This window comes from Labeo rohita, chromosome 4 (assembly GCF_022985175.1).
Source record: "Labeo rohita strain BAU-BD-2019 chromosome 4, IGBB_LRoh.1.0, whole genome shotgun sequence".
Classification (NCBI taxonomy): Eukaryota; Metazoa; Chordata; class Actinopteri; order Cypriniformes; family Cyprinidae; genus Labeo; species Labeo rohita.
This window is the reverse complement of record NC_066872.1, coordinates 30,194,544-30,219,021: the sequence shown is the minus strand read 5'-3', so window position 1 is coordinate 30,219,021 and position 24,478 is coordinate 30,194,544. Positions and strand designations below refer to the sequence as shown.

Here is a 24,478-nt window from a genome sequence, read left to right as displayed (position 1 = left end):
TGAAGAGAGAGTGTTTGAAAATCAGGACGAGAAAGAGCGTGAGAAACAGATGGCTGGAAAGAAGGTAGAACTGTCACACCGTGACACCAGACATGATGTGATAAAGCGACAAGCAATAAGAGCTCTTTCATGTTAATGCGAGTTATTGTCCTAACCAAGTGGCAAGCAACAGGACGTTTTGTCAGTTGCTTCTTTCTATTTACATAGCATTGGCTGGATGTGCAGGGCTCTACCTTTTTTTTTTTTTTTTTTTTTTTTTTTTTTTTAAAAGCAGCAGCACTTGTGCTTCTAACTTTAAAAAATTTAGGAGCACAGTCAAAATTTTAGGAGCACCTTCTTATCAATAATCAAAAAATCTGATAAAAAATTTGCCTTCCCATTACAAGGTGATATCTGAGTGATTTACAGGGGAATTTTGTTTTTACCTTTGTAATGGCATTTTTCTAACTTTATTAAAAGTATGTGATTTTTTTACGTCATTTTTTTAATTATATTTTATAAGCTTTTTAAAATATCTAATTAAAAAACAGAATAAGAACAATTAGAATAAGAATAAGTTACCAATTAAGTCACTGATTTCACTGAATCATTCATTCATTTGATTCGTTCAAACAGCTGATTCATTTAAGAATAAAGCAAGTGACTGTCTTTATGAATGGAAAATTGAATCATTGACTCACAAGATTCATTTAAAGATGCATCATTCATTCATAAACGAAACACAGCTGTGTTTGAATGGAGATGCACACCGGCTCAGTTGTGACTTGTTTCAAACTATTTTTGACGACAAAACCAGGCAAAATCAGGCAAAAGTTTTACATCCAGACAATGTAAGTCACTTAATAGTAACTTCTTGTTTATTCAACTGTTGTATTAAATCAATATCTCATTTACAAACTCCCTTAAAAATCATTAAATGCTGCCACTCATCTTAGTTCATCACAATCTCACAAAGTTCCATTATAATCAGCAACGCCTCTACACTGCACAATGAATCTCTTATTTAAACTCTCTGTACACTTTGTTTATGAAAGGATTTGTGAGATATGTCTGAAACACATCACTCAACATTGCAAAAACACATAGAAACCTTCAAAGCTCCCCTCAGCGCAAACACAAATATGTTGATCGGGTCAGTCGCACTGGTGCTCCTAAATATTTTTTCATAGTCTCACACAGTAGTTTTGGTCACAATGTAGAGCCCTGATGTGTACTGTATATTACACACCAAATATTTTCTGCTTGACCGTTAGGTGCCTATAGAGGAGGCATTGATGGCGCATTTGATGGATGAGAATGTGTAAAAGCCGGGGCACTTCTGAAACCAAACGGCAATACAGTGAACTGCAATTTTAAACAACAGTACCTGAACTTTTGTTTAAAGTTCATAGTGTGTCACCATTTTTCTGCTTCATAACATTTGGTTAGGGCATGGTGTAGAGATGAAATATTCGGAGATAAATGTACACAGAAAATTAGAATAAAACGGGAAACATTATGACAAAGAAGCCTACAACACTGAGCATTATTCCCTATGAAATTTCGTTAATGTGACCTCAATTTTAAGTGTGCGTTTAATATGATATTACCACTTAACTGCATACCAGCATGTTGTGAACCTTTAAACTCTTAATTTTGTCTCTGTATGTGCTCACGATGTGCATGTGCACAAACAGAAAGCCATTACCGAGAGCCATTTTATAAAACGCAATCAAAAGTGTGACTAAAAAAAATGTTTGCAGCTGTTCTGAAACCATTGTACAGCTGTTGTTTGAATATACGCAGTTTAAATTAATTACCCTACTAATTTAAAAGTTGCTGTGTGCTGAACTACCGCAGACATGCTAGCCAGAATTGATTAGCTTGATGAAAAGATTAACAGAGATCTTGTTAGTAATGTAGCATGGTGTCAAGGTTAATGTAGCATTAGATTAAGAAGAAAAATATAGGTAGCCTCCCCTTTTCGATTGCAACGGAACAGCCCCTGAATGACTATCGACACATCTGCAAAGGGTCATTGTGTTTAATGGAGTGAATAAAACAAAACATGAGCATTACCGACTTCAACTTTTCTACATTCTAACTCTTAGGATGATTTGTCAATACACTACATTAACTGTTTGTGGAATTTACTAGAAACAATTATAACCTGATCTCCATCAGCTCCCTTAGAACCAAGGAGAACAAACAGACACTATTAAAGAGACAGTTCATTCCCTCCACAGACAGCAATGCAACTGACACGTCACAAAAAGTATTCTCGTAGCTTCATAAAATTACGGTTGAACCACTGATGTCACGTGAACTATTTTAACAATGTCCTTACTACCTTCTGGGCCTTGAACGTGTCAGTTGCATTGCTGTCTATGCAGGGTCAAAAAGCTCTTGGATTTCATAAAAAAATATCTTAATTTGCAAAGGTTTTATGTGTTTGGAACGACATGAGGGTGAGTAACTAATGACAGAATTTTCATTTTTAGGTGAACTATTATTTAATAATGTTTAACTGTTTGGTACTCAGCTAACTCCCGGCTGACTATAGAAGCACAGGGTCAGAGGTAAGATTTGCCATGACAGCATCATTACTGATGAAACCTCACATTCAAGGGCAGTCTGACCTCAATGACTGTAACGTGTTAATATAGGCACAACTTTACACACTCCTCTCTCTCTCTCACCCTCGTCAAAGAGCGCAGCCGAGCAGGGAAAACATACTGCAAGAACATCTGGTGCAGAGATGCACTACAGAAGATACAGTCAGTAAACTGAACAGGAGTGCAGGTTTCAAAAGAGGAAGTACCTCCAGCACATCAATACCTCTACAACATAGCTGTGGCTGGAAAAACGCTGCCGTCGCAGCACATAAAAGCTAGGAGGCAACATCCGAATCCTTTCTACTAAGATGCCTTCATCTGGTTGGTTTTAAAGGCAGCATAAATGTATCCTCAGCTGCCTATGGTAAAACAGCATATGATGCACCAGTGAATTTACGAGCATTAAAAACATGAGAAAATATGACACATCGGCTGTAACGGCACTCTCGTGACCGCGCGTACAGCATTTAGCAAAAGCTAGAGATTACGGTTTATAACTTTTTAAATATGGATATTTTTCTTACAAAAGGCATCAATTTACTTCAAAGGGCATTTATTAACCCTATAGATGAGGGATGGATGCACTTTAATTTGCTTCAAAATCTCATTCACTGCCATTATAAAACTTGGAAGAGCCAGGACATTTTTTAACATAACTCCGATTGTATTCGTCTAAAAGAATAAAGTCACACACACCCAGGATTCCTTTAGGGTGAGTAAATCATGGGGTAATATTCATTTTGGGGGTAACTGTTCCTTTAAATATCTCTAAAGCTCACATGAATTTGTGTTAGATCATTAGATTAATGTTAAAGCTGGTCTGAAACCAGTTCAGTTAAAAATCTGTAGTTAAGCCACCGATTGACTGTGGAGCAAGGCTGCTGCCATAGGTATCAGACACATGCACGCAACCAAACCCTGCCGGATGGTCACCATGGTATTATGATAATTACATCACACTGCTTGATACACAAGCTCCCCGCCATCTGATCTACCTTCTGTAGCATGAAAAGACTGTAATAAAATGAGATTTAAAGTTTTCTGAGGAAAATATAAGAAATGCTTTGCCTGTGCCAACCTCACCACAGTGCAAGATTGTTATGGACGTTTGCCAAGCCATTGTTATGCATTTGCTGGTTAGTGATAGCTTTAATGAGATCCATGTTCATCCAAAAATGAAAAATGAAAACGCTGCCAATTTATGTCCTTCCAAACACCAAAAAACTCAAAAAAGATGATTTTTTGAACTATATGGACAAAAACAGATGTTTTTCAGAATATCTTCTTCTCTAGATGTTTGTAACAACAGGAAGGTGAGTAAATGACAATTTTTATTTATTGGTGAACTACACCTTTAAGTAAAACAATAGGGATGTAACGATATCAAAATCTCACGATGCGATATCGCAATATGAAGTCCACAATATGATATTTATTGGGATAAGGCAAAAGAAGAATTGGAAAAGTAGGAAAAACAACATTAAATAATGTTAATGTTAAATTAATAATCTAATGCACTTTGAGAGTTCAAACTAAAGAGCTCCAACTCAAATTGTTAACTAAGAAAACTTAAATCAGAAAAAAGTCAGTTAATTGACTTATACCTGAACTTTAAAGGGGACTCAACCCTATTTTTATTTGTGATATACTGTCTCAGTCTAAATTACATTCACATTACATTCATATTACAAAACAACTGCACTGCAATATGAATGAAGACGAATATTTCATAGGTATATTTTTGCTTTACGCTACAAGAAATTACAATACATAATTTCTACACTTGAAAGAGATTTGAATTTGGACTGCAGTAACGTTAGCCATTCAAACCGCTAGCTGTCAGCAATTCATACTGCATTTTTAAGCTTTTATTTTGACGGAAATGACAGTAGAGCTTTTATTTTGACAGAAGACTCCAGCTTCAAAGAAAACAGGCTTATAAAAACACGCCTCACTACAAAATCTGTAATTATCTGTTGCAAAATGAAGCATAACTGGTGGCCACTGCATTCCCAAATGCGCTCTAAACTTGCAGCACATGCAATAAATTAGTTACTGCATTCATTCGCGGTGAACGGAGCCATTCTGAGGTGCGGAGAACACCGGATGTGCTGATTGCCTGAACGAAGTGCGGGCTTCGCTTTGAAACATGCAGCAAAAACAGACTTGGAATTAAGCCATATTGTACTTTCGGTTTTAGTACGTTTGACAGACACTGTTAAAGCATAATGGCCCAAAACATAAGAACTTTAAAGATGTTAGAATAAGAAATTTAAATATATTTTTAAAAAAAAATTTTGCCCAAAAGACCTATCGTTTCACATCATCACGTGACCACGATAATTTTGAGACATTTTGAGACATATCACAACATTGATAATATCGTTACATCCCTATAAAACAATAATAGTGACACTTGCATTACCAAAAAGGGATCATGAAAGCTGAAATGCTGAAACTGAAAAGAACCAGTCTGAAATGGCACTAACATCATCTCATTAAAACCGTATGAGTTCTAAGAATCCAAAAGATTAGTTTCCTGCCTTATTGTAAAAATCAAGCTTTCAGGCTTATCTTTCGAGAAAAATCAACTAGTCAAAATACTAAAAAACAAAAACCCTTTTTTTTGAAAAGCTCTCCGGTTCGCCTCATGCCTTCGAAGCACATTTGAGATCTAAATACATCCGTAATCTTTATTGTTTTGTAATCATCTCTGATCTGATTAAAGCCATCTTTAAGCTGCCAGGATAGAAACACGCTGTGATCCGAATGCTCGCCGCAGCCCGGTATCCATAGATACGGACCCACAGCTCCGCATTCCAGCTCTCTGTTTACATGTGCATGACAAATTGAGACTCTCTGAAAAGCCTCCTTTAAAAATAATCACAAACTTCATTAAAGATTTGGAACATATTGCCGCATCTATCAAAAGTACAAGAACGCGAAACTATTTTCCCACAAAAATGTGCATGCAACTGCACTGTGCGGTTATTTAAAGCCCTCCCTAATAAACTCCACGTCTAATTTGCTAAATCAACACCAAAGCAATTTTTTCCCAGCATGCTGAATCATCGTGTCTTATTACAGGAGGTCAGGGGTCAGGAAGAGGGTGGCTAATTGCAGCGAGACGTTCACACTCCAATTTCAACCGCTTTTAGTTTAACATACAGGTTTTTTTTTCAAAAACACACACACTTACTTAGACAAAGCACCCATTAGACATCAGCTCTCATTAACAGTCTTAATGGGCGTGAATAAGAACGGACAAGCACATTTCTGAGCATCTGAAAGCTGCAAAAGCGTGTGCGCATATGCAGCACCACAAAATGATGCTTCCATATTAATTTGCTAACATCTAGCAAATCAAAAGTGAGCATTTGAGAATTGCACTGGATTGAGTGGACGCGCATGACGTTAATACATGAGGAAGAGAGATCGTGTGCTCATTACGGGAGTAGATCTATAGGGCTTTTGGCTGCAGTGCAGCACTGGTGTGTCAGAGCGAGTGGAGGGGAGGAGGGCCGGTGGGCTTCTGTCTCTAGCTCCCCCTGGTGTCCACTAAACACGCCGCTCTGAGATCAGAGTGTGAAAGATGCATGAAGGGAGGAGATCTGTGCTTTTAAGAGATGGAGGGGAGAGAAAACCTTCACATCAGCACTTTGCAAACAGTGTAACAGACAGGCGGCACCCTGTGGATTCAGTAATGGCCTTAGTGACAGGGATATCCAAGGACAGACATGCATTAACTCGTACCTCGCCTTCAAGCCTCGGGGGCCTGATGCTGGACAGGTGAATGTTCTTATACTCCCCAGAGTTCAGCTTCACCACGATGGCATCTGCATTCACGACTTGCATCACCTGTACAGAAGAGGGCAAAAAGACACTTCAGTAATGCAGAGAAAGAGGAAGACAGAAAGGTCAACCAGTTAGCAATGAATTCTGGCATAACGAACTTGCAGCAGGTTTGACATTATGATATTTGGTCATAAAAGACAATCAAGAACCAATGACATTTGATACCACTGACGTACAAACTCAAACGAAACCCTGTTTGACTTAGAGGTGTGCGATAATGACAAAAAATGATATCTGGATAACAGACAATATTTTGCCGAGCACATTATTGTGCTGGTATTTTGGCAGGCTTAGGACTGCCGAGGACAGCTGACTCTCAAAGCTTTTGATATTCTTCATATATTTACTTTTATAAACGTATGCATCATCTTCTGTGTCAAATTCTTAAATTTAATTAATTTAAATAGTAAAACACTACAGGGTTGTAACAATTAAATGAAATCAGTATCAACCAAATTTGCATCTGCAATGCAGACGTGACACAGAATCTGCATCTCAATCTGCATTTAGATGCATTTACAAAAACTTTTTAAATACAGGACATGAATGCAGTTAACCTGCAGTTGCAAATGCATGAATAATGCTTTGATGTTTAAAAAAACAAAACATTTAGTAGTGATATTTGAAATGATTTTGTGGGGGGAAAAAAAGGGAAAATAAACCATAAATAAACTTAGTAACCTAATAATCCTACACCAAACGTAAGTGGTGGCAAATCGCGGCATGAGTCATTCATTCAAGTGATTCGTTTAACGGCTGACTGATTCAGTAATGAAACACTGTTGTGTGTTACTCAGAGATGCAAAACAGTTCTGCTCTGGCTTGTTCGAAACCATTTCAGTTGACAAAATACAGCAAAAACAGGAAATGTGTCTAAAAAGTCAATATCAATATCATATTTGCAATCGTGCTGATATTTGGAGGAAAAAAAACTTGTTGTGTGGTATTAACTGATATCAAATGATATAAATATGTGACCCTGGACCACAAAACCAGTCATAATGGTCCATTTTTTTGACATTTATACATCATCTGAAAGCTGAATAAATATTTATCTTTTCATTGATGTATAGTTTGTTAGGATAGGACAATATTTGGTCGAGATATAACAACTATTTGAAAATCTGGAATCTGAGGGTGCAAAAAGTAAATAAATAAATAAATAAATAAAATTCTAAATACTGAGAAAAATCACCTTTGAAGTTGTCTAAATTAAGTTCTTAGCAATGCATATTACTAATCAAAAATTAAGTTTCGATATATATTCTGTAAAAAGTTTACAAAGTATCTTCATGGAACATGATCTTTACTTAATAACCTAACGATTTTTTGGCATAAAAGAAAAATGTATAATTTTGACCCATACAATGTATTGTTGGCTATTGCTACAAACATACCTGTGCTGCTTGAGGCTGGTTTTGAAGTTCAGGGTCACAGTCACACGGGGACAATTTTGCCCCCTTTTCTTGAATTTTGGGGGAAATCTAAATGTATTTGATAGATTAAAATCACGCAGTGAACGTGTTTACTCTAAATGTGCTCGCAGGGTAGTCTTACCTGGGTGCGTTTTTGTTTGGTTTTGCAATATTTTTGATGTCGTCAAATTTCATATCTTTTAAACGACAATTCCGATATTATTATAGACTATTTATATTGCACACCCCTACTTTGAATATTTTGTCATCCATAATTAAATGTTTGTTGTCCATTTTGAAACAAGACAAACATGAAATGTTGCTTTAAGGACAAAAAAAACTTTGGAACCACAAGGGGGTTTTAATTGGACTATTTTCATTTTTTGTTGTACCATTTGTTAAAAGTTTCTTGGTAACTCTCCATACCAACAGGTGGCAGTATTCTATATTTATCATTCAAAAACAAAAACTCCTGCAACTAGTGCCAACAGCACTAAACGCGCTTAATAAAAAAAAACTAAATTCAGTTGACATCCATCCACCTCTTTTTTCCCATAAGAGTGTGTCATGGCCATTTGTAACTGTTATAGGCTTGGCTTCCGGTCTCATTCGCATCCACCTATTTTCAGCTGTACAAAACAGCTTGTTTTGCTGCTTGATAACTCAAACTGGTGTGACTTACCATGCTATTTTAATGTGTTATTTTAATTATGAACACACTGGTTTGTAGTGCAAACAGTTTTACCGTTTACCACACGTTGTTGTTCTTCTCGTTATTTCCCTATAGCGAAAAATGAACCGGAAGTCTCACCTGTAGGCTTACTTCGGCATCAAAGAAAAAGGTGGATAGTGATCTAGTGTTTGTAACATTTACCACATTCAACAAATTGTAAGAACTCTTCGCACTCAAACTGCCTGCAGTGATCAACGTTCTCATCTGAACTCATTTTTATAAATTCTATGATGTTTTCAGCCTGTTTATTTGTTGAATATTTCTCAGTCACCCCAATATTCAGAAGTGATGTCGAGAGAGCGCGAGTAGGTGTTAGAAAGAGAACGAGAGGTGGCGACCGAGTCACCGCTCCACCAAGAGGACAGGAGAGACTCACTTGTTGCCAGAGAAACGTTACTGTACCCCTCCGCCACGAGCCTTCTACGGTACAAAAGCAAACAGCTGCAAACAAAACACTTCTCCCACACTCCGTTCTCAAAAGAACAACCCTCCTCTCTCTGATTCTCTCATCCTACCACCATTACCTCACCATTTCACTCATTTAAGACAACGAAAGCGAGCCGACAGGGAACACAAAGGAACTGAGATAAAGAGGAGGCGGGAATGGTCCATCATTTTGTTTAGAGGAAAAGGAACAGGATGAGGATTAAATCAAGCACTTACAAGTGTGCCAGAGCACTTGTTTAGCAACAAATCTACTAAAAAAAGCCTATATGGACAAGGCCCCTTCAATAAATACATCATCTCTATGACTTCAGAGTGTTGCAAATTCAGTCTTGAGCATTTCTATGTAGATACCAGGTAGTTCTCTGATACCTTGAGTTACTTCTTCAGTTTAAAACTATGGGATTTTTCATCGTCTAATCACTTAGAAAACTACAGATAGAAAAGACAAGCAACATAAAGAGACTCCAGAGGTAAAAACTGGCATGTGCCATGTTTGACATGCAAGTTTTGTGACAGAATCATGTTACATTAGAGCTGAGAGACGCATTACATGCGTACATGGACCATCCGCAAAGCGAAATGTCACAAAAGCTCTGACGTTTAGAACCACGTCTGAGTATATCATATCCATGTCATCTTATGTGATCATCAACTCCAAGTTACTTAATAGAGAAGTCAGTGATGTGGAAGATGACTGGCGTTTGCGCGGGTCTGGGTAATGGATCAGATATAATCAGACCTGAACAGGCAAAGGAATGCCTCAAAAATACATGCATTATCTGATCAGAGCAAATGAAGACTAAATTATAGTCTTCAGAGGGACATGGAGGAAAAGAAGGATGAGGCGAATTAGACACGGACTGAAGAAAAAAAAAAAAAAAAAAAAAAAAAAAACCAGGCTTTGAACTGAATCTTCGGTGTGGAAATTAAACAGATCACTTGCAAAAATATTCAGCTAAATGCTTGGCAGTGATTTGATGGTTTATGTAGGTGTGTGTGCTTTTGTGTTACTAAATGCGCTCGGTATCAAATCAACAAGGTTACCTGAGCAAATTGGTGGTTTTATTTTTCTGTGCGGTAGTAGCTGAGCAGAACTGAGAACTGTAAGGAGAACATTTTGCTGTTTCATTAGCAGTCACACATGCAAGGCACTTCACCGCAAGCTGCCAACAGGGATCTACAGCCCAGATCCATGACTCACTCTGGTACTGCAGCCCATTGAACGTGACAGGGAGCCACTGCCACCTACAGACCCTGACTGGAATTACATTAAAAGCAGCTAGAAAACATGCAAATACTTAGTTTTTATGCATATCTTGATACCGACTTCACAGTGCCTTTTTGTTCTGCAGTTTTCCTATACTTCTACATTTTAGTAATTTTAACCTACTGTATTTGTTAGATGTTAAATATGCACATATGGTATAATGTATTTTTGAAACATGCCGTAGTACTGAATGATTTTCATATTTACACTACTACTCAAAAGTTTGGGGTCAGTAAGATTTTATTGAAATATTGGACAAAAGTTTTTAAACACATAACTACTTTCGACTTCACAACTAAAAAAAAAAAAAAAAATTATTTATCTAAATTATTTCCCAAAATAAAATAAATAAAATATGTATTTATTCATAGATATCATATTAATATTGGACAAAGGTTTTTAAACACATAAATCCTTTCAATTTCATGACTCAAAAATGTCATGTGGTGGAGCCATTAAGTAAAAACTTATATACGTGAATGTACAAAATAAATTAAAATAAAATAAAACAAATTAAAAATTAAATTAAATTTTAAATCAAATTTTAAATTACATTTTTAATTACATTTTTAATTAAATATTAAATTAAATGTTAAATTAAATGTTAAATTAAATTAAATAACTAAAAATAAAATAAAATAAAATAAAGTATTCATTTATAAATATCATAATCAAACTGGACATTTTACAACCAGAACTAGGCTTGCTTTGTCATAAAAATGTCAAATTATCTGCCATCCTGGTTTATGGGAATTTTTGTTGCTAATTGCTCCACATTACTTTACGTTTTATTTTCCATTCTTTATAATATTTTAATGTTGTAATTAAGTCATAAACAGTTGTGCTGCTCAGTGTAATTCTTGAAAACAGTGAAGCATTTTTAATAAAAATTCTTCATTGCATAGTATTACTTTAAAAAAAAAAATCTATATATCTATATATATCTATATATATATATATATATATAGATATATATATATATATATATATATATATATATATATATATATATCTATAGATATATCTATAGATAGATATATATATAGATATATATATATATATATATATATATATATATATATATATATATATATATCTATATATATATATATATATATATATATATATATATATATATCTATCTATCTATCTATATATATATATATATCTATATATATATATCTATCTATATATATCTATATATCTATCTATATATATCTATCTATATATATCTATATATATCTATCTATCTATCTATATCTATATCTATATCTATCTATCTATATATATATATATATATATATATATATAGATATAGATATAGATATATATATTATATATTACTTTTTAAACAAACAAAAAAACCGTTGTATTCACCATGCTATTTAAATTGGGATTCTATATTAATATAAAATTGTAAATTTTGTAAATATATCTCCTTACAGATCAAGTTTATGGTTTCCAATAATTAAATTAAAATAAACAATGTTTGGGGGAAAAAAAAAAAAAAAAAGTTACAATTACGGTTTCACTTTACACACCCAAAGCAGCTAGAGTTAAAATGTAATAATTATTCTAACAAGAAAAAATTAATTATTATTATTATTATTATTAGCAGCAAACTCTTTCTGAATGCTTTTGAAGGACAGCAAACGCAAACCAATTAAAACCGCTAGACCCCTCTGCCAGGACACAGAAACAGCTTACAAATACTTGCCATTCTGCTTTTGTCAGTAGCTTTTTCTGTTGAGTCTCTCTCTCTTTCACACACACACACACACACACTCTCACTTAAACACACACTCGCGCACAATTTCAAAGTATATCTTCTTTCTCTCCCGGCTCAGAGAGATCTGAGGCAAGCTAAAGCTCATATAAATGTTTTATTCTTCACTTCTGGTATTTTCTGACTCAGGCAAAAACACACTTTTGTGTCTGCGGATTTTGAAACTAATTCTGTAAGCAGATTGCAGAGCAACACCTTTACATAACCAAAGGCCAAGCATGAATATTTTAGAGGTCTTGAAGTTCAGTGAAACAACCTCACTTTAAGGAGAATGAAGAAACTTTCTGCAAAAGCACAGTTGCTGACTTACGAGAGAGAGAGAGCACACAGTGTCAACATATCAATTAAGACCAGGCGGCAGCGGTTTAAACTAAGTTAACAAACCTTAGTCACTGCAAAAAGTAATCTAACAGTATCTTCTTTAATCTTAAAGTCAACGTGAAGCTGCATTCGTACGAGAATTCTTTCAGGAACACTTAAAATATCCCACCGACCTCAAACGTTTAACCGATAGCATATTAAGAAAGAAAAGCAGGTCAATTTCGATTTCATGTTCAATCTTGAGTCTCTTTCAGACTTAACTGTTTATAGCATCCTTATGCATTCTAGGCCAGGGACGTGGAAGCAGAAATTCAGCGGTAATTTAGCAGAGGAGCGCTGAAGGCTGCAGCTGAACAGAACCGCTGAGACGGCCCAAGGCTGACTTTACAGAGTATGCAAAATGAAATGAAACACCTGAGACCTGAAAGGCCTGCCTCGCTGACAGACACAATAGAGAACAAGGCGTCAGGGAGACGAGTACGTCAACTGCAGTCAGCACTTTTAAGAGACTGCGGTGCTCAAATATTCTTCAGAAGCCTCCGTGATAAAGGAGGTTGAAGAGAGGAGATGGTCATTTGTTATCATGTTGGGACTCAGGTGGTAAAATGTCACGCTTAGCCGGTGTGGAAGTGTCGACCTAAACTCCGCCGACTTCTCCTTATGTTATTTTTAGACGTTCTAAGTGAAACAAGCCTATGTCTTGAGATCAAGGGTTTGGCTGGAGGGCTGGTTTTGGATCAACAGGTTTCAGTGACCTTTAGTGAGAAACATCAGAAGCACTTCTGAAGAGTTCAACTGAAACACCATCTACTCAGGAAATAAGTGGTATGATGGTTCAGACTTCTGATGGCTCGTTCTGTGGGTCAACGGCAAGAATAGGTAAGGAATAAAAATGTAGGTTAAAATGTACCAAGATCTTACATATTTCTTTCCTGTATTTATGTTGGTTTCATTTGGTTTTGAAACACACAATTTTATTTCAGACTCAAAAATGTCAGTTAAAGGCACAATGTGTACATTTTTGCCGCTAGAGGAAGCATATTCAAAACAAACAAGAAACAAAGGCGTAGTTTGAAGCTGTGATTGAGTGTGGAATCATGGGAGTTGCTGTCTTCATCCTCGAGTCAATGCAATCTGATGGGACGCAGAGTGGGGCTGAAAGTCATGGAAGTGAAACGAGGACGCTAGAGTCATTGCTAATGAAGGACGAGTGCGATACACGTCTCAAAAGCAGCAGAGCTTTTATTATTCCACAGTCGATCGTAGGAAAAAACAGCACTGTTTTATCGTAATAGATACATTTGAGTGTGTTGAAAGTTCTGTTCTAATAAAATGCATAACATTAAAGCGTTTTTGGGGTTTCCATGTTTTCTACAAAATAAAATGATGTAATTCGTAGGCGACACAGTGAGACGGTGCATTACACTTGTTAAAATTGCTTGTTTCTCTGGATTTAAACATTCTTTGAAATATTTGGGATAATACAAATACACAAGTCAGCAAAATATATAACACTGTTCTAGTGGTTTTTGGATATTTTTTAATACAAAAATAAATGTAATTTATTTATTAAGTAAAATGTAACTTGAATATATATGTACATATCTTAATTATTTCCAAAAATTAGTTAAGATAAATAAAAAAAAAAAAAAAAAAAAACACATTCATAAAAAAAAAAAAAAAAGAAATTAATTAAATATAAATTCACTCCTAAATATAATAATAAAACTGGACATTTTAAAGTTATGCAAAATTTTAGGGTCCACAGGGGTCCTCTCTATGATATAATTTCCTGTTTTATTTTATTTATGATTTTTTTTTTTGGTTTGTTTTTGCTGCATGCTCTGCATTACTTTGATTTGTTTTATTTTTGATTATTTATAATATTTTATAATAATTTCTTCCATATTATGACACGTATTTCAGTGTAACTGATCATCAAAAAAATTTTTTTTTAAAAATAGGGCTTTTAATGAGGCTTTTTGTATTCATTTTGGCTTTCATTATTTTGATTTCATTTATTTTAGAATAAATCTGGACAAATAAGCTAGACAAATAAGCATGAGGTCATTGACCCTTATATCATGATTCTATGCTTTTTCACTATTAAAAGGATAGTTCACCCAAAAATGAAAAATTACCCTATGATTTACCCACCCTCAAGCCATTGTAGGTGTATATGACTTTCTTCTTTCAGACGAATACAATCGGAGTTATATTAACCTGGCTCTTCCAAGCTTCATAATGACAGTGAATGGGTGTTGAGATAAAGGCTGTTTAACGATTAAATCGCATCCAAAATACGTTTTTGTTTACATAATATATGCATGTACTGTGTATATTTATTATTTATATATAAATACACACACACGCATGTATATATTTAAGAATTATGTTTATATATTTAAAATATTTATATATAAAACCGATTATATGAATATAAATGTGCAAATACATGTATATATTTTCAAAATATATACTGTATGTGTGTGTATTTGTACATTTATTTATACATTACGTAAACGAAAAATTTTGTTTTGGATGTGATTAATCGCAATTAATCGATTAACAGCACTAGTTGAGATTCTGAAGCAAAATAAAGTGCATCCATCCATCATAAAAAGTTGTCCACATGGCTCCAGGGGGTCAATAAACACCTTCTGACGTGAACTGACGCATTTTTGTATGCAAAAATATACCCATATTTTTACACTTTATTTAGCTTTAAATCTCAACAACAATTAACTGCCATTATAAAGCTTGGAAGAGCCAAACTTTTTTTAAATAACTAACTAAGATTGTATTCGTCTGAAAGAATAAAGTCATATATACCTAGGACGGCTTGAGGGTGAGTAACTCATGGGGTAATTTTGAATTTTGGGTGAACTACTCCTTTAAGGCTGCATGTAGTGAAACCGAAATACTTTCAGCAAGTGAATGAGGACAAAAACTCACCTTTGCAACAAACTGTCTGTCCTTCTGGTCCAGATTGGCTGTGGGAGCAACATAGTCCTTCCAGATTCTCACTTTACGCTCTTTCGCTGATCTGCAGGGTTTTGGAGAGAGAGAGAGAGATAAGGCATTTCACCAAAATGAAGCACTGCATAAAGGACAGCCGCATATGCACTTAATTGGATTAAAGACACAACCTTGTGTGCTCCTATCATATTTCATTGTGATTGTGTCTAATGCTTCAGTAAGCCAGCAGGTGGGCATCAGGGCAGGTGTTCTTGAAAGGCTCTGTGATAAGTTGCCACATTTGCTAAACTATTCTGCTGAAACACGGAGTTAGAGCAGCCTCAGACAGCCTTAAGTATTTAACAAGCTGCTCCGTCTGATCCAGCTGCCGAAACGTCAGGCGTGGTTGAAATGTATCGCAAACTAGGGCTGACAACTGTCCGACTGACAAGCACTGACCGTTCTGCTGCTCTGAGCTTCTCGGCACCCTGGGTGTACACAGCCATGGACCAGTCCACACAACGAGCAAAGCCTTCCTTCAACAGCAACTCTGTGATGTTACCGTTCTGTAATGACCACACAGACAAACACATTAGATCAACAAAAAAATTTAAAGAGAAGGGGAGAAGAAAATAAATACATAAAGACTGACAGTGTCAAGCTTTCCTGGCTTTTATCAACAGAAGGAGACTAATAGGGTTAATGTGTATAACACTGTTCATGAGGAAAAACATCTTCACACATTGTGTGACATGGATTAATAAAAACTATGACATGAGGAGGCTTTATACCTGCAGTCGCGCAAAGAATTAATTAAACTGATCAACGGTTCTTAGCACTGAAAGGCCAGCACAACAAACACGTGCATAATATATTAAAATCCAGACCTGTAGATCCTCCCACATTGCTGCAGCATGTATTACTGATTACAGCTTTGGTGTTTACTGCATTATTCCCACTAGGGATTCCAAATGTACCAGTATATCAGTCAATTTTGAAAGTTGAATTGAATGCTTTATATTGTTTATAAATGCAAATGAAGTAAACAGTGCAGAGACATCTTCGATCTATTTTTTTATTTTGTTCCACCGCTTGTAATGTTTATTTATTCTTAAATGTTCTAACTGGCTGTTTACTTGTCTTGAATAATTGCTTGTGGGAACAATGTTCAGTATTACTTCTGCTGTGGTATCAAAACTGGTATGATTCCTTTCCCCCTAAGTAAAACTTAGTTTTGACAGTCAATGTCATTGTGGTTTGTGTGTGGAATGTTAAAACCGTGTATGCGGGCTGAAAACTTTTAACATTGATAGTAAGTGTTTATTTATATCAGGTATTGTTCTGAAACCAAAAAGCAAATGGACAAGCTGTCACAAAAAGCAAAACAAAAGTGAAAAAAGCACAGCAAAGCAAAGCAAGAAAAACAAAATGTTTTTTGCTTTTTGCTCTGAAAACAATGAAGCAATGGACAAACTGTAAGCTACCACAATGCAACCAAAACAAACCAAAACCAAAGCAAAAAGCAAAACAAAACAGTGAAACAAAAGCAAAGTGAAGCAAAACAAACAGCAAAGCAAAGAAAAGGTTTTTATGTACTGAAAACAAAGCAATGGACAAACTAAGCTACCACATACTCAATGCAACCATAACAAAACAAAAAGCAAAACAAAAATTGAAATAAAAACAAAGCAAAACAAAGAAAAAGTTCCTAAAACCAAAAAAAAAAAAAAAAGCAATGGACAAACTAAGCTACTACATACTCAATGCAGCCAAAAAATTGAAATAAAAAAAAAGCAAAAGAACAAAAAAAGCAAAAAAACAAACAAACAAACAAAAAAAAATAAATGCAATGGACAAACTGTAAGTTACACATACTCAATGCAAAAACAAAACAAAACAAAAAGAAAAAAGCAAAGTGAAGCAAAACAAGATTGGCTTTTTGTTCTGAAAACAAAAAAGCAATGGACAAACTAAGCTACCACATACTCAGTGCAACCAAAACAAAAACAAAGCAAAAAAAAACCAAAAGCAAAGCAAAACGAAAAGCAAAGCCAAGACAAGCAAAAAGTTTGCTTTTTGTTCTGAAAACAAACAAAAAAAAAAAAACGGTACAAACTGTAAAGCTGCCATAATGCAACCAAAACAAACCAAAAATAAAGCAAAATGCAAAATCAAAGAGCAAAACAAAACCGTGAAACAAAAGCAAAGCGAAGCAAAACAAACAGCAAAGCAAAGAAAAAGTTGGCTTTTTGTTCTGAAAAAAAAAAAAAAAAAAGCAATGGACAAACTAAGCTACCACATACTCAATGCAACCAAAACCAAAACAAAAAGCAAAACAAAAAGTTTAAATAAAAACAAATCAAAACAAACAGCAAAGCAAGGAAAAAGATTTGCATTTTGTTCTGAAAACAAACTCAATACACCTCATACTCAATGCAACCAAAACAAAGAGCAAAACAAACAGCAAAACAAAGTGGAACGAAAGCAAAGCAAAACAAAAAGAAAAGGGGGGGGGAACACCTAAAAATATATATACACAATATAAAAAAAAAAAGGCTCAAATGTTTTACACTTTCGTTTATTAGAGATGATGTGGCTTCATACCGGGTGCAAGATGGTCCCAAGAATGACCTGGTTGGGACAGGACTCCAAAATGATCTGCACATCTCTCTGAAGAAGTCGTGACTCCGTGAAAAACTTTGCCTCTGCTGCAAAGGACTCGGGGGTCTCACTGCCATCTGCCTCCCGTTTAAATGTAGGGCACTGGAGACAGATTTTTCACAAACATTAGCAAACACATACATTGTCTGAAATACTAAGTAATAAACCCAAGAAAACAAAATCATCCTTTACAAAGAATGTAAACACGTTCCTGAAAATCCACTGAGTGAAAACTCTACCCACTAGTTCTACCCACTAACGCATTTAATTTAGCAGAGTTATGGAGTTCCATTTTTTTATGATTAGTAAGATTAAGCAGTAAGATGGTCTACTGAATTGATGGAACAGGTCTGGTCTATGAAAACCTAGAGGGAATCCCTCAAGGCTACCCATCAAGAGATACATAGAAATGAACTAATAAGAAACTGAGAAATCCTGAGAAATATTAGTCTCAAGGGTTCTGTGGAAAGAAATTGGGTTTCTTTTATTCATAGCATTACATAGAGAAAGGAATGAAACTCACCTTGACTCCAGACAGCATAACTGTCACCAGATAGTAGTCGGGCAGAAGCAGCGCCCGTACCATGCAGCCATCACGCACGTGTTCAATAATGGCTGTATGAGAAAAAGACAGAAAGAAAGAGTTCATGAAGGACAAAACTTTACTTCACTTTTTTTGTTTGTTTTTTTTGTGTTTTTTGAGTTCTTCCAAATTCTTTGAAGTTCAAAAGAACTGTATTTGCAGTTGAAGTCAAAAGTTTACAGACACCTTGCAGAATCTACAAAATATTAACCGTAAAATAAGAGGGGTCATGAAAAAAAAAATGCATGTTATCTTTTATTTAGAACTGACTTGAATAAGATATTTCACATAAAAGACATTTACATATAGTCCACAAGAGAAAATAACAGCTGAATTTATAAAAAATACCCCATTCAAAAGTTTACACACACTTGAATCTTAATAGTGTTGTTACCTGAATTATCCAAAGCTGTTTTTTTGTGTTTTGCTGTGTTTTGTGAGTTACTCATGAGTCCCTTGTTTGTCCTGAACAGTTAAACTGCTGGCTGATTTTTCAGAAAACTCCATCAGGGTTCCACAAATTATTTGGTTTTTCAGCATTTTTGTGTATTTGAACCATTTACAACAATGACTACATGTTTTTGAGATCCATCTTTTCACACTGAGGACAACTGAGGGACTCATATGCAACTATTACAGAAGGTTCAAACACTCACTGATGCTTCAGAAACAAACACGATGCATTAAGAGCCGGGGGTGAAAACCTTTGAACAGAATAAAGATCTGTACATTTTTCCTATTTTGCCTAAATATATATATATATATATATATATTTTTTTCACTTAGTACTGCCCTTCAGATGCTACAGAAGATAGTTACGTTTCGCAGAAGACAAAATAAAAGTTTAATTTACTCTGATCTTCAAATTCAAAAAGTTTTTACCCCCCGTCTCATTAATGCATCAGGTTTCCTTTTCCTAAAGCACCAGGAATCAAGTGTATGTAAACTTTTGAACAGGGTCATTTTTATAAATTCAACTACTATTTTCTCGTGGACTATATGTAAATGTCTTTTATGTGAAATATCTTATTCAGGTCTGTACTAAGTATAAAATAATATGCATTTGTATGATCCCTCTTATTTTGATAAAATAATTTTCATTTTGCAGATTCTCCAAGGTGTATGTAAACTTTTGACTTCTGCATGTAAAAATAAAAATCTTTTGTAACATTATAAATGACTTCACTCTCACTTATGATCAGTTAATAATGCATAAAAATCTCACTGACCCTCAACTTTTGAATGGTAGTGTACAAAATTAAACATCACGGTTTGTGATGGAAGAAAAAATTGCCACACTGGTGACAGAATGATGTATTAAAGCATGATGAACTCTCTCTTCAACTACTATAATTTTTAAAATTATTCAGCATGTTAATTTGATTCTAACTTTCATCATCCCACAATTCAAACCATCAGCCCACTTCACAGAAAGTTCACATGGTGTCACAGCATGTGGGTAGCTGCCAGTATGTAAACAGACCACTCCAGTTCTGTATGGTGCTCACTTTTGAAGAGAACAACAAATTGGCATGTTTAAAAATCACTTGGCATTACGGCACAGCGAGAGCTATGAAATAATTCGCTAAGAAGGTGAAACACAGCCACGCCGGTAAGGGTCATGTGGCCAAGTGTGTTTAAATTCAATATTCCGAACGATGTCACAACTCTGACTTCTGATTAGCATCTAATAAGCTTGTTAGCGGAGAGGGGAAACGAGGCGCATTTCTATAGCATTTAATGACTCAGTTGTTCATTTGCAGTGAGCTGGCTAGCCTTCTGATAGAGGTTAACTCTCATCAGGGTTAGTATTCAGTTTAAATAGGAGAAATGAGCAGAGTACAGAGCTATGAGGAGGGAAAAAAAAAACGCTTCTGGAAGAAAAGTGAGACATTACCAGAGAGAATCGAGTGTTTTGATGTGTGTAATTTCAGCGTTTGTTTGATAAAAAAGCATGCCATAACTTTAGGGGGTTCTGGGCGAAAACAAAACACCCTGCAAAACGCCCTTAATAAATATATGATCAAAATATGGCTCTTCATTTCTTTATTCCATTTTACTGTCCACTAGATATTATTATAAAAATACATCAATATTTTTAAATAAATAAATAAATAAAAATCTAATATTATATATATATATATATATTATATATATATATATATATATATAATTTTTGTTTTTTTGTTTTTTTTAACTTTTTTTTTTTTTCAAATAATACTAATAAGTTTGGGATAAGTTAGACTTTTAATGTTTTTTTTAAAAAAGATTGTTATGCTCATCAAGGCTGCATTTATTTAAGAAACAAAAATCCAGAAAAAAAAAACAGTAATATTGTAAAATATTTAAATGCAAAACAACTGTTTTCTATGTGAATACATTTTAAAATGTAATTTACTTCTCTGAAGCAAAGCTGGATTTTTCAGCATCATTACTCCAGTCTTCAGTGTTACATGATCCTTTAGAAATCATTATAATATGCTGATTTATTATAAATGTTAAAAACAATTGTTGCTGTTTATTATTTTGTTGGAACCTTAATACATAAATTAAAAAGAAAAATGTAAAATAGAAAGCTTTTGTAACAATATAAACTACCATTTAAAAGTCCGGGGTCAGTACATTTTTATTCTTTTTTTTTTTTTTTTTTTTTTTTTAAGAAATTAATACTTTTATGCAACAAGGATGTGTTAAATTGATAAAAAGCGATAGCAAAGACTTATATTGTTAGAAAAGATTTCCATTTTGAATATTTTTTTTTAACTTTTTACTCAAAGAAATCTGAAAGAAGAGTAACAGGTTCCAAATATTAAGCAGCACATCAGTTTCCAACATTGATAATAAAAGCAATAAATCACAATATTAGAATGATTTCTGAAGGATCATGTCACACTGAAGACTGGAGTAATGATGCTGATGAAAATTCATCTTTGCATCACAGGAATAAATTACATTTTAAAATATATTAAAATAGAAAAACATTATTTTAAACTGTAATAATTTCACAATATTACTGTTATTTCGGTCTTTATAACAAAAAATAAAACATATACAACTTTAAATATAAATTAAATTTTTGACCACAGAGACAGAGAGATGATAGATAGATAGATAGATAGATAGATAGATAGATAGATAGATAGATAGATAGATAGATAGATAGACAGATATGCAAATTTAGATTGAATACATAGTTGCAAACTTGCAAATATTTAAAGCTTTAATAGCTTTTATTTAATCATAGAGACTCTAATTTAGTCAATTGTACTGCCTTTCTCCACTCATTAAAATCAGATGGGGTCTTTTATTAGTAAATTTGCATTCATGAATATAAAATTTGAACTTGATCTTGAACACTAATGATGTTTGCCCCCGCATTAGTGTGTACTGGCCCTCAAGAACACAATCAAACTAAACCCAGGCTCACACTACAGGATTTTTAGCCCGATTTTTCCCTTGTGAGAATCGGAGCAAAAATCTTGTCGAGCACCTCGATCGGTCCCGACGTTCGGCACAGATTATCTGGTAACGTGAGACATTCACAGATCGAATCTTGCACCTCCTGATCTGCTCTCACACAAATCGGGGCCACCCGATCATATCAAACACGTTTGATTTTTACGATTTTAAATCGGGATGATCACGGCTATGATTAAGTCAGTACCTTCACAACAGCCAATGCATGACCGCAAAACAGCTGCTGTACGGTCCATTGGATAGTGGAGATGGAGGAAACTGCTTCTTATGTTTTTGTAGTAATACTGTCTGTATAATATGTTGAAAACATATATAACAAGTTTTACTCATCTTACCATTGACTGGTTTCTGGTGGAGGGAGTCCACAAAGTTGCGAGGGTTCTCGATGGTGTACTTCAGATCTCGAATGGTGTGTGAGCCTCCACCCTCAGACCACAGACCCTTTTTAGAAGCCTTGGCTTGATCCTCCAAATCACACAGTCTGGCCTGCTCAGGACTGAAACACACAGAAAGCCCAGTAAATATCAACTTACAGACCGCAGAGTTTACCACAAGAGTTCGGAGAAACTAAAAATAAGACAAGATCATTTTATCCAGCCTTTCTTTCCTCTCCGGACTTCACTGCGCTGAGCAACAGATGTAGAGGTCTCTCGCTGAGAGCTGCCCCTTTCTGAAGCCTTGATAAGCTCTTCAAATGAGTTTGTTCATTATCAAAAGCCAACACATGTTTCAATTAATTCCTCTGTTGTTCTAAAAGCCATCATTATCTTTAAGGGGAATTAAACAGCCTGACCACGGCAGACACTCGTCAGATTTTTTAATAAGGCTCTATCAGTTTAAGTAGCGCTGGCCTTAATAATGAACAGACTTAAAGAGGCGAAACAGACAGACAGAATGAGCGAGAGAGATGAATCAGAATCTATGATGAAAACTTATTATTATTTTTTTTTTTTTTTTTAGCAGGGAAAAAAACGTGGGTGGTGAAAGTCTTAAATTAAAGACCAAGTCTGACCAGCGACTCTGTCAATGATGTATCAGCCCATCCTTTAATGTCTTGGCCCGGACAACAAACAAATTATAGAATTAAATTATGAATTACGGGACTTTTGATGGTGCGATGGCAGAGATTGAATATTTAAACACATACAATGATAATTTAATTTTCAATGCATTCGTGTCTCACTGAAACTAGATGAAAAGACAAGATTCAAAGTGTTTCTTAAGATATATATCAGATCTACTGTGGACGAGCACGCATTCTGAATTTCTAATTGGCGTGTCTCTATGTTAAAGGGATAGTTCGCCCAAAAATGAAAATTCTGTCATTAATTACTCACTCTCTTGTCATTCCAAACATGTAAGACCTTTTCATATTCAGAACACAAATTATGATGTTTTTGATTAAATCTAAGAGCTTTGTGACCGTGGATAGACAGTAATGCAACAAACTTTTTATGGCCCAGAAAGGTAGTAAAGACATAGATAAAATAGTCTGTGCACAAAAAGTATTGTCGTAGCTTCATAACCTTACAGCTGAACCACTGATGTCACATGGACTATTTTGGAAGATGTCCTTACTACCTTTCTGGGCCTTGAACGTGGTAGTTGCTTTGCTGTCTATGCAGGGTCAGAAAGCTCTTGGATTTCATCAAAAATATCTTAATTTGTGTTCTGAAAATAAACGAAGGTCTTACGGGTTTGGAACGACATGAGTAATTAATGATAGAATTGTCATTTTTGGGTGAACTATCCCTTTAAGATTATTTTAATGTATTTGAGCTTTGACTTTTGCTGAAAACCACCTACACAAGACATGGGCGGACAACCAACGCGGTCACTCTGCACACCTTTGGGAAAAAACTTGGATCTTTAATTAAAATACAACCCCTGTCACAAAGCCAGACTTTTTTTGTTTTGACATTTTAATGTCTAGACAGCAATCTATTCTGGCCTCAAACTGATATGAACAGTATTATTTTAGTATTATAGACACTACTGGTCAAAAGTTTTTGAACAGTAAGATTTAATGTTTTTTTTTTTTCTTCTGCTCGCCAAGCCTGCATTTCTTTGATCCAAACTACAACAAAAACAGTAAAATTTTGAAATATTTTTACTATTTAAAATAACTGCGTTCTATTTGAATATATTTTAAAATGTAATTTATTCCTGTGATTTCAAAGCTAAATTTTCAGCATCATTACTCCAGTCTTCAGTGTCACATGATCCTTCAGAAATCATTCTAATATGCTGATTTGCTGTTCAACAAACATTTGCATTATTATTACCAATATTTAAAACAGTTGAGTCCTTTTGCTGTTCTTCTAAACGTTCTATTCATCAAAGAAACCTGAAAAAAAGAATTCTACTCAACGGGTTTCAAC

The 24,478-nt window shown here is 34.7% G+C and overlaps 1 protein-coding gene across 1 annotated transcript in view; it reads right to left on the bottom strand.

Moving 5' to 3' along the window:
- snd1 (staphylococcal nuclease and tudor domain containing 1) overlaps positions 1-24,478 on the bottom strand; it is a 216,723-nt gene that overhangs the window by 183,938 nt on the left and 8,307 nt on the right. The window contains exons 5-10 of the mRNA XM_051107004.1: positions 22,433-22,593; positions 18,561-18,652; positions 17,981-18,139; positions 15,836-15,942; positions 15,374-15,464; positions 6,348-6,452 (exon numbers count right to left, since the gene is read on the bottom strand). Coding sequence (XP_050962961.1) covers positions 6,348-6,452; positions 15,374-15,464; positions 15,836-15,942; positions 17,981-18,139; positions 18,561-18,652; positions 22,433-22,593 — 715 coding nt within the window. The remainder of the gene's footprint in view (positions 1-6,347; positions 6,453-15,373; positions 15,465-15,835; positions 15,943-17,980; positions 18,140-18,560; positions 18,653-22,432; positions 22,594-24,478) is intronic.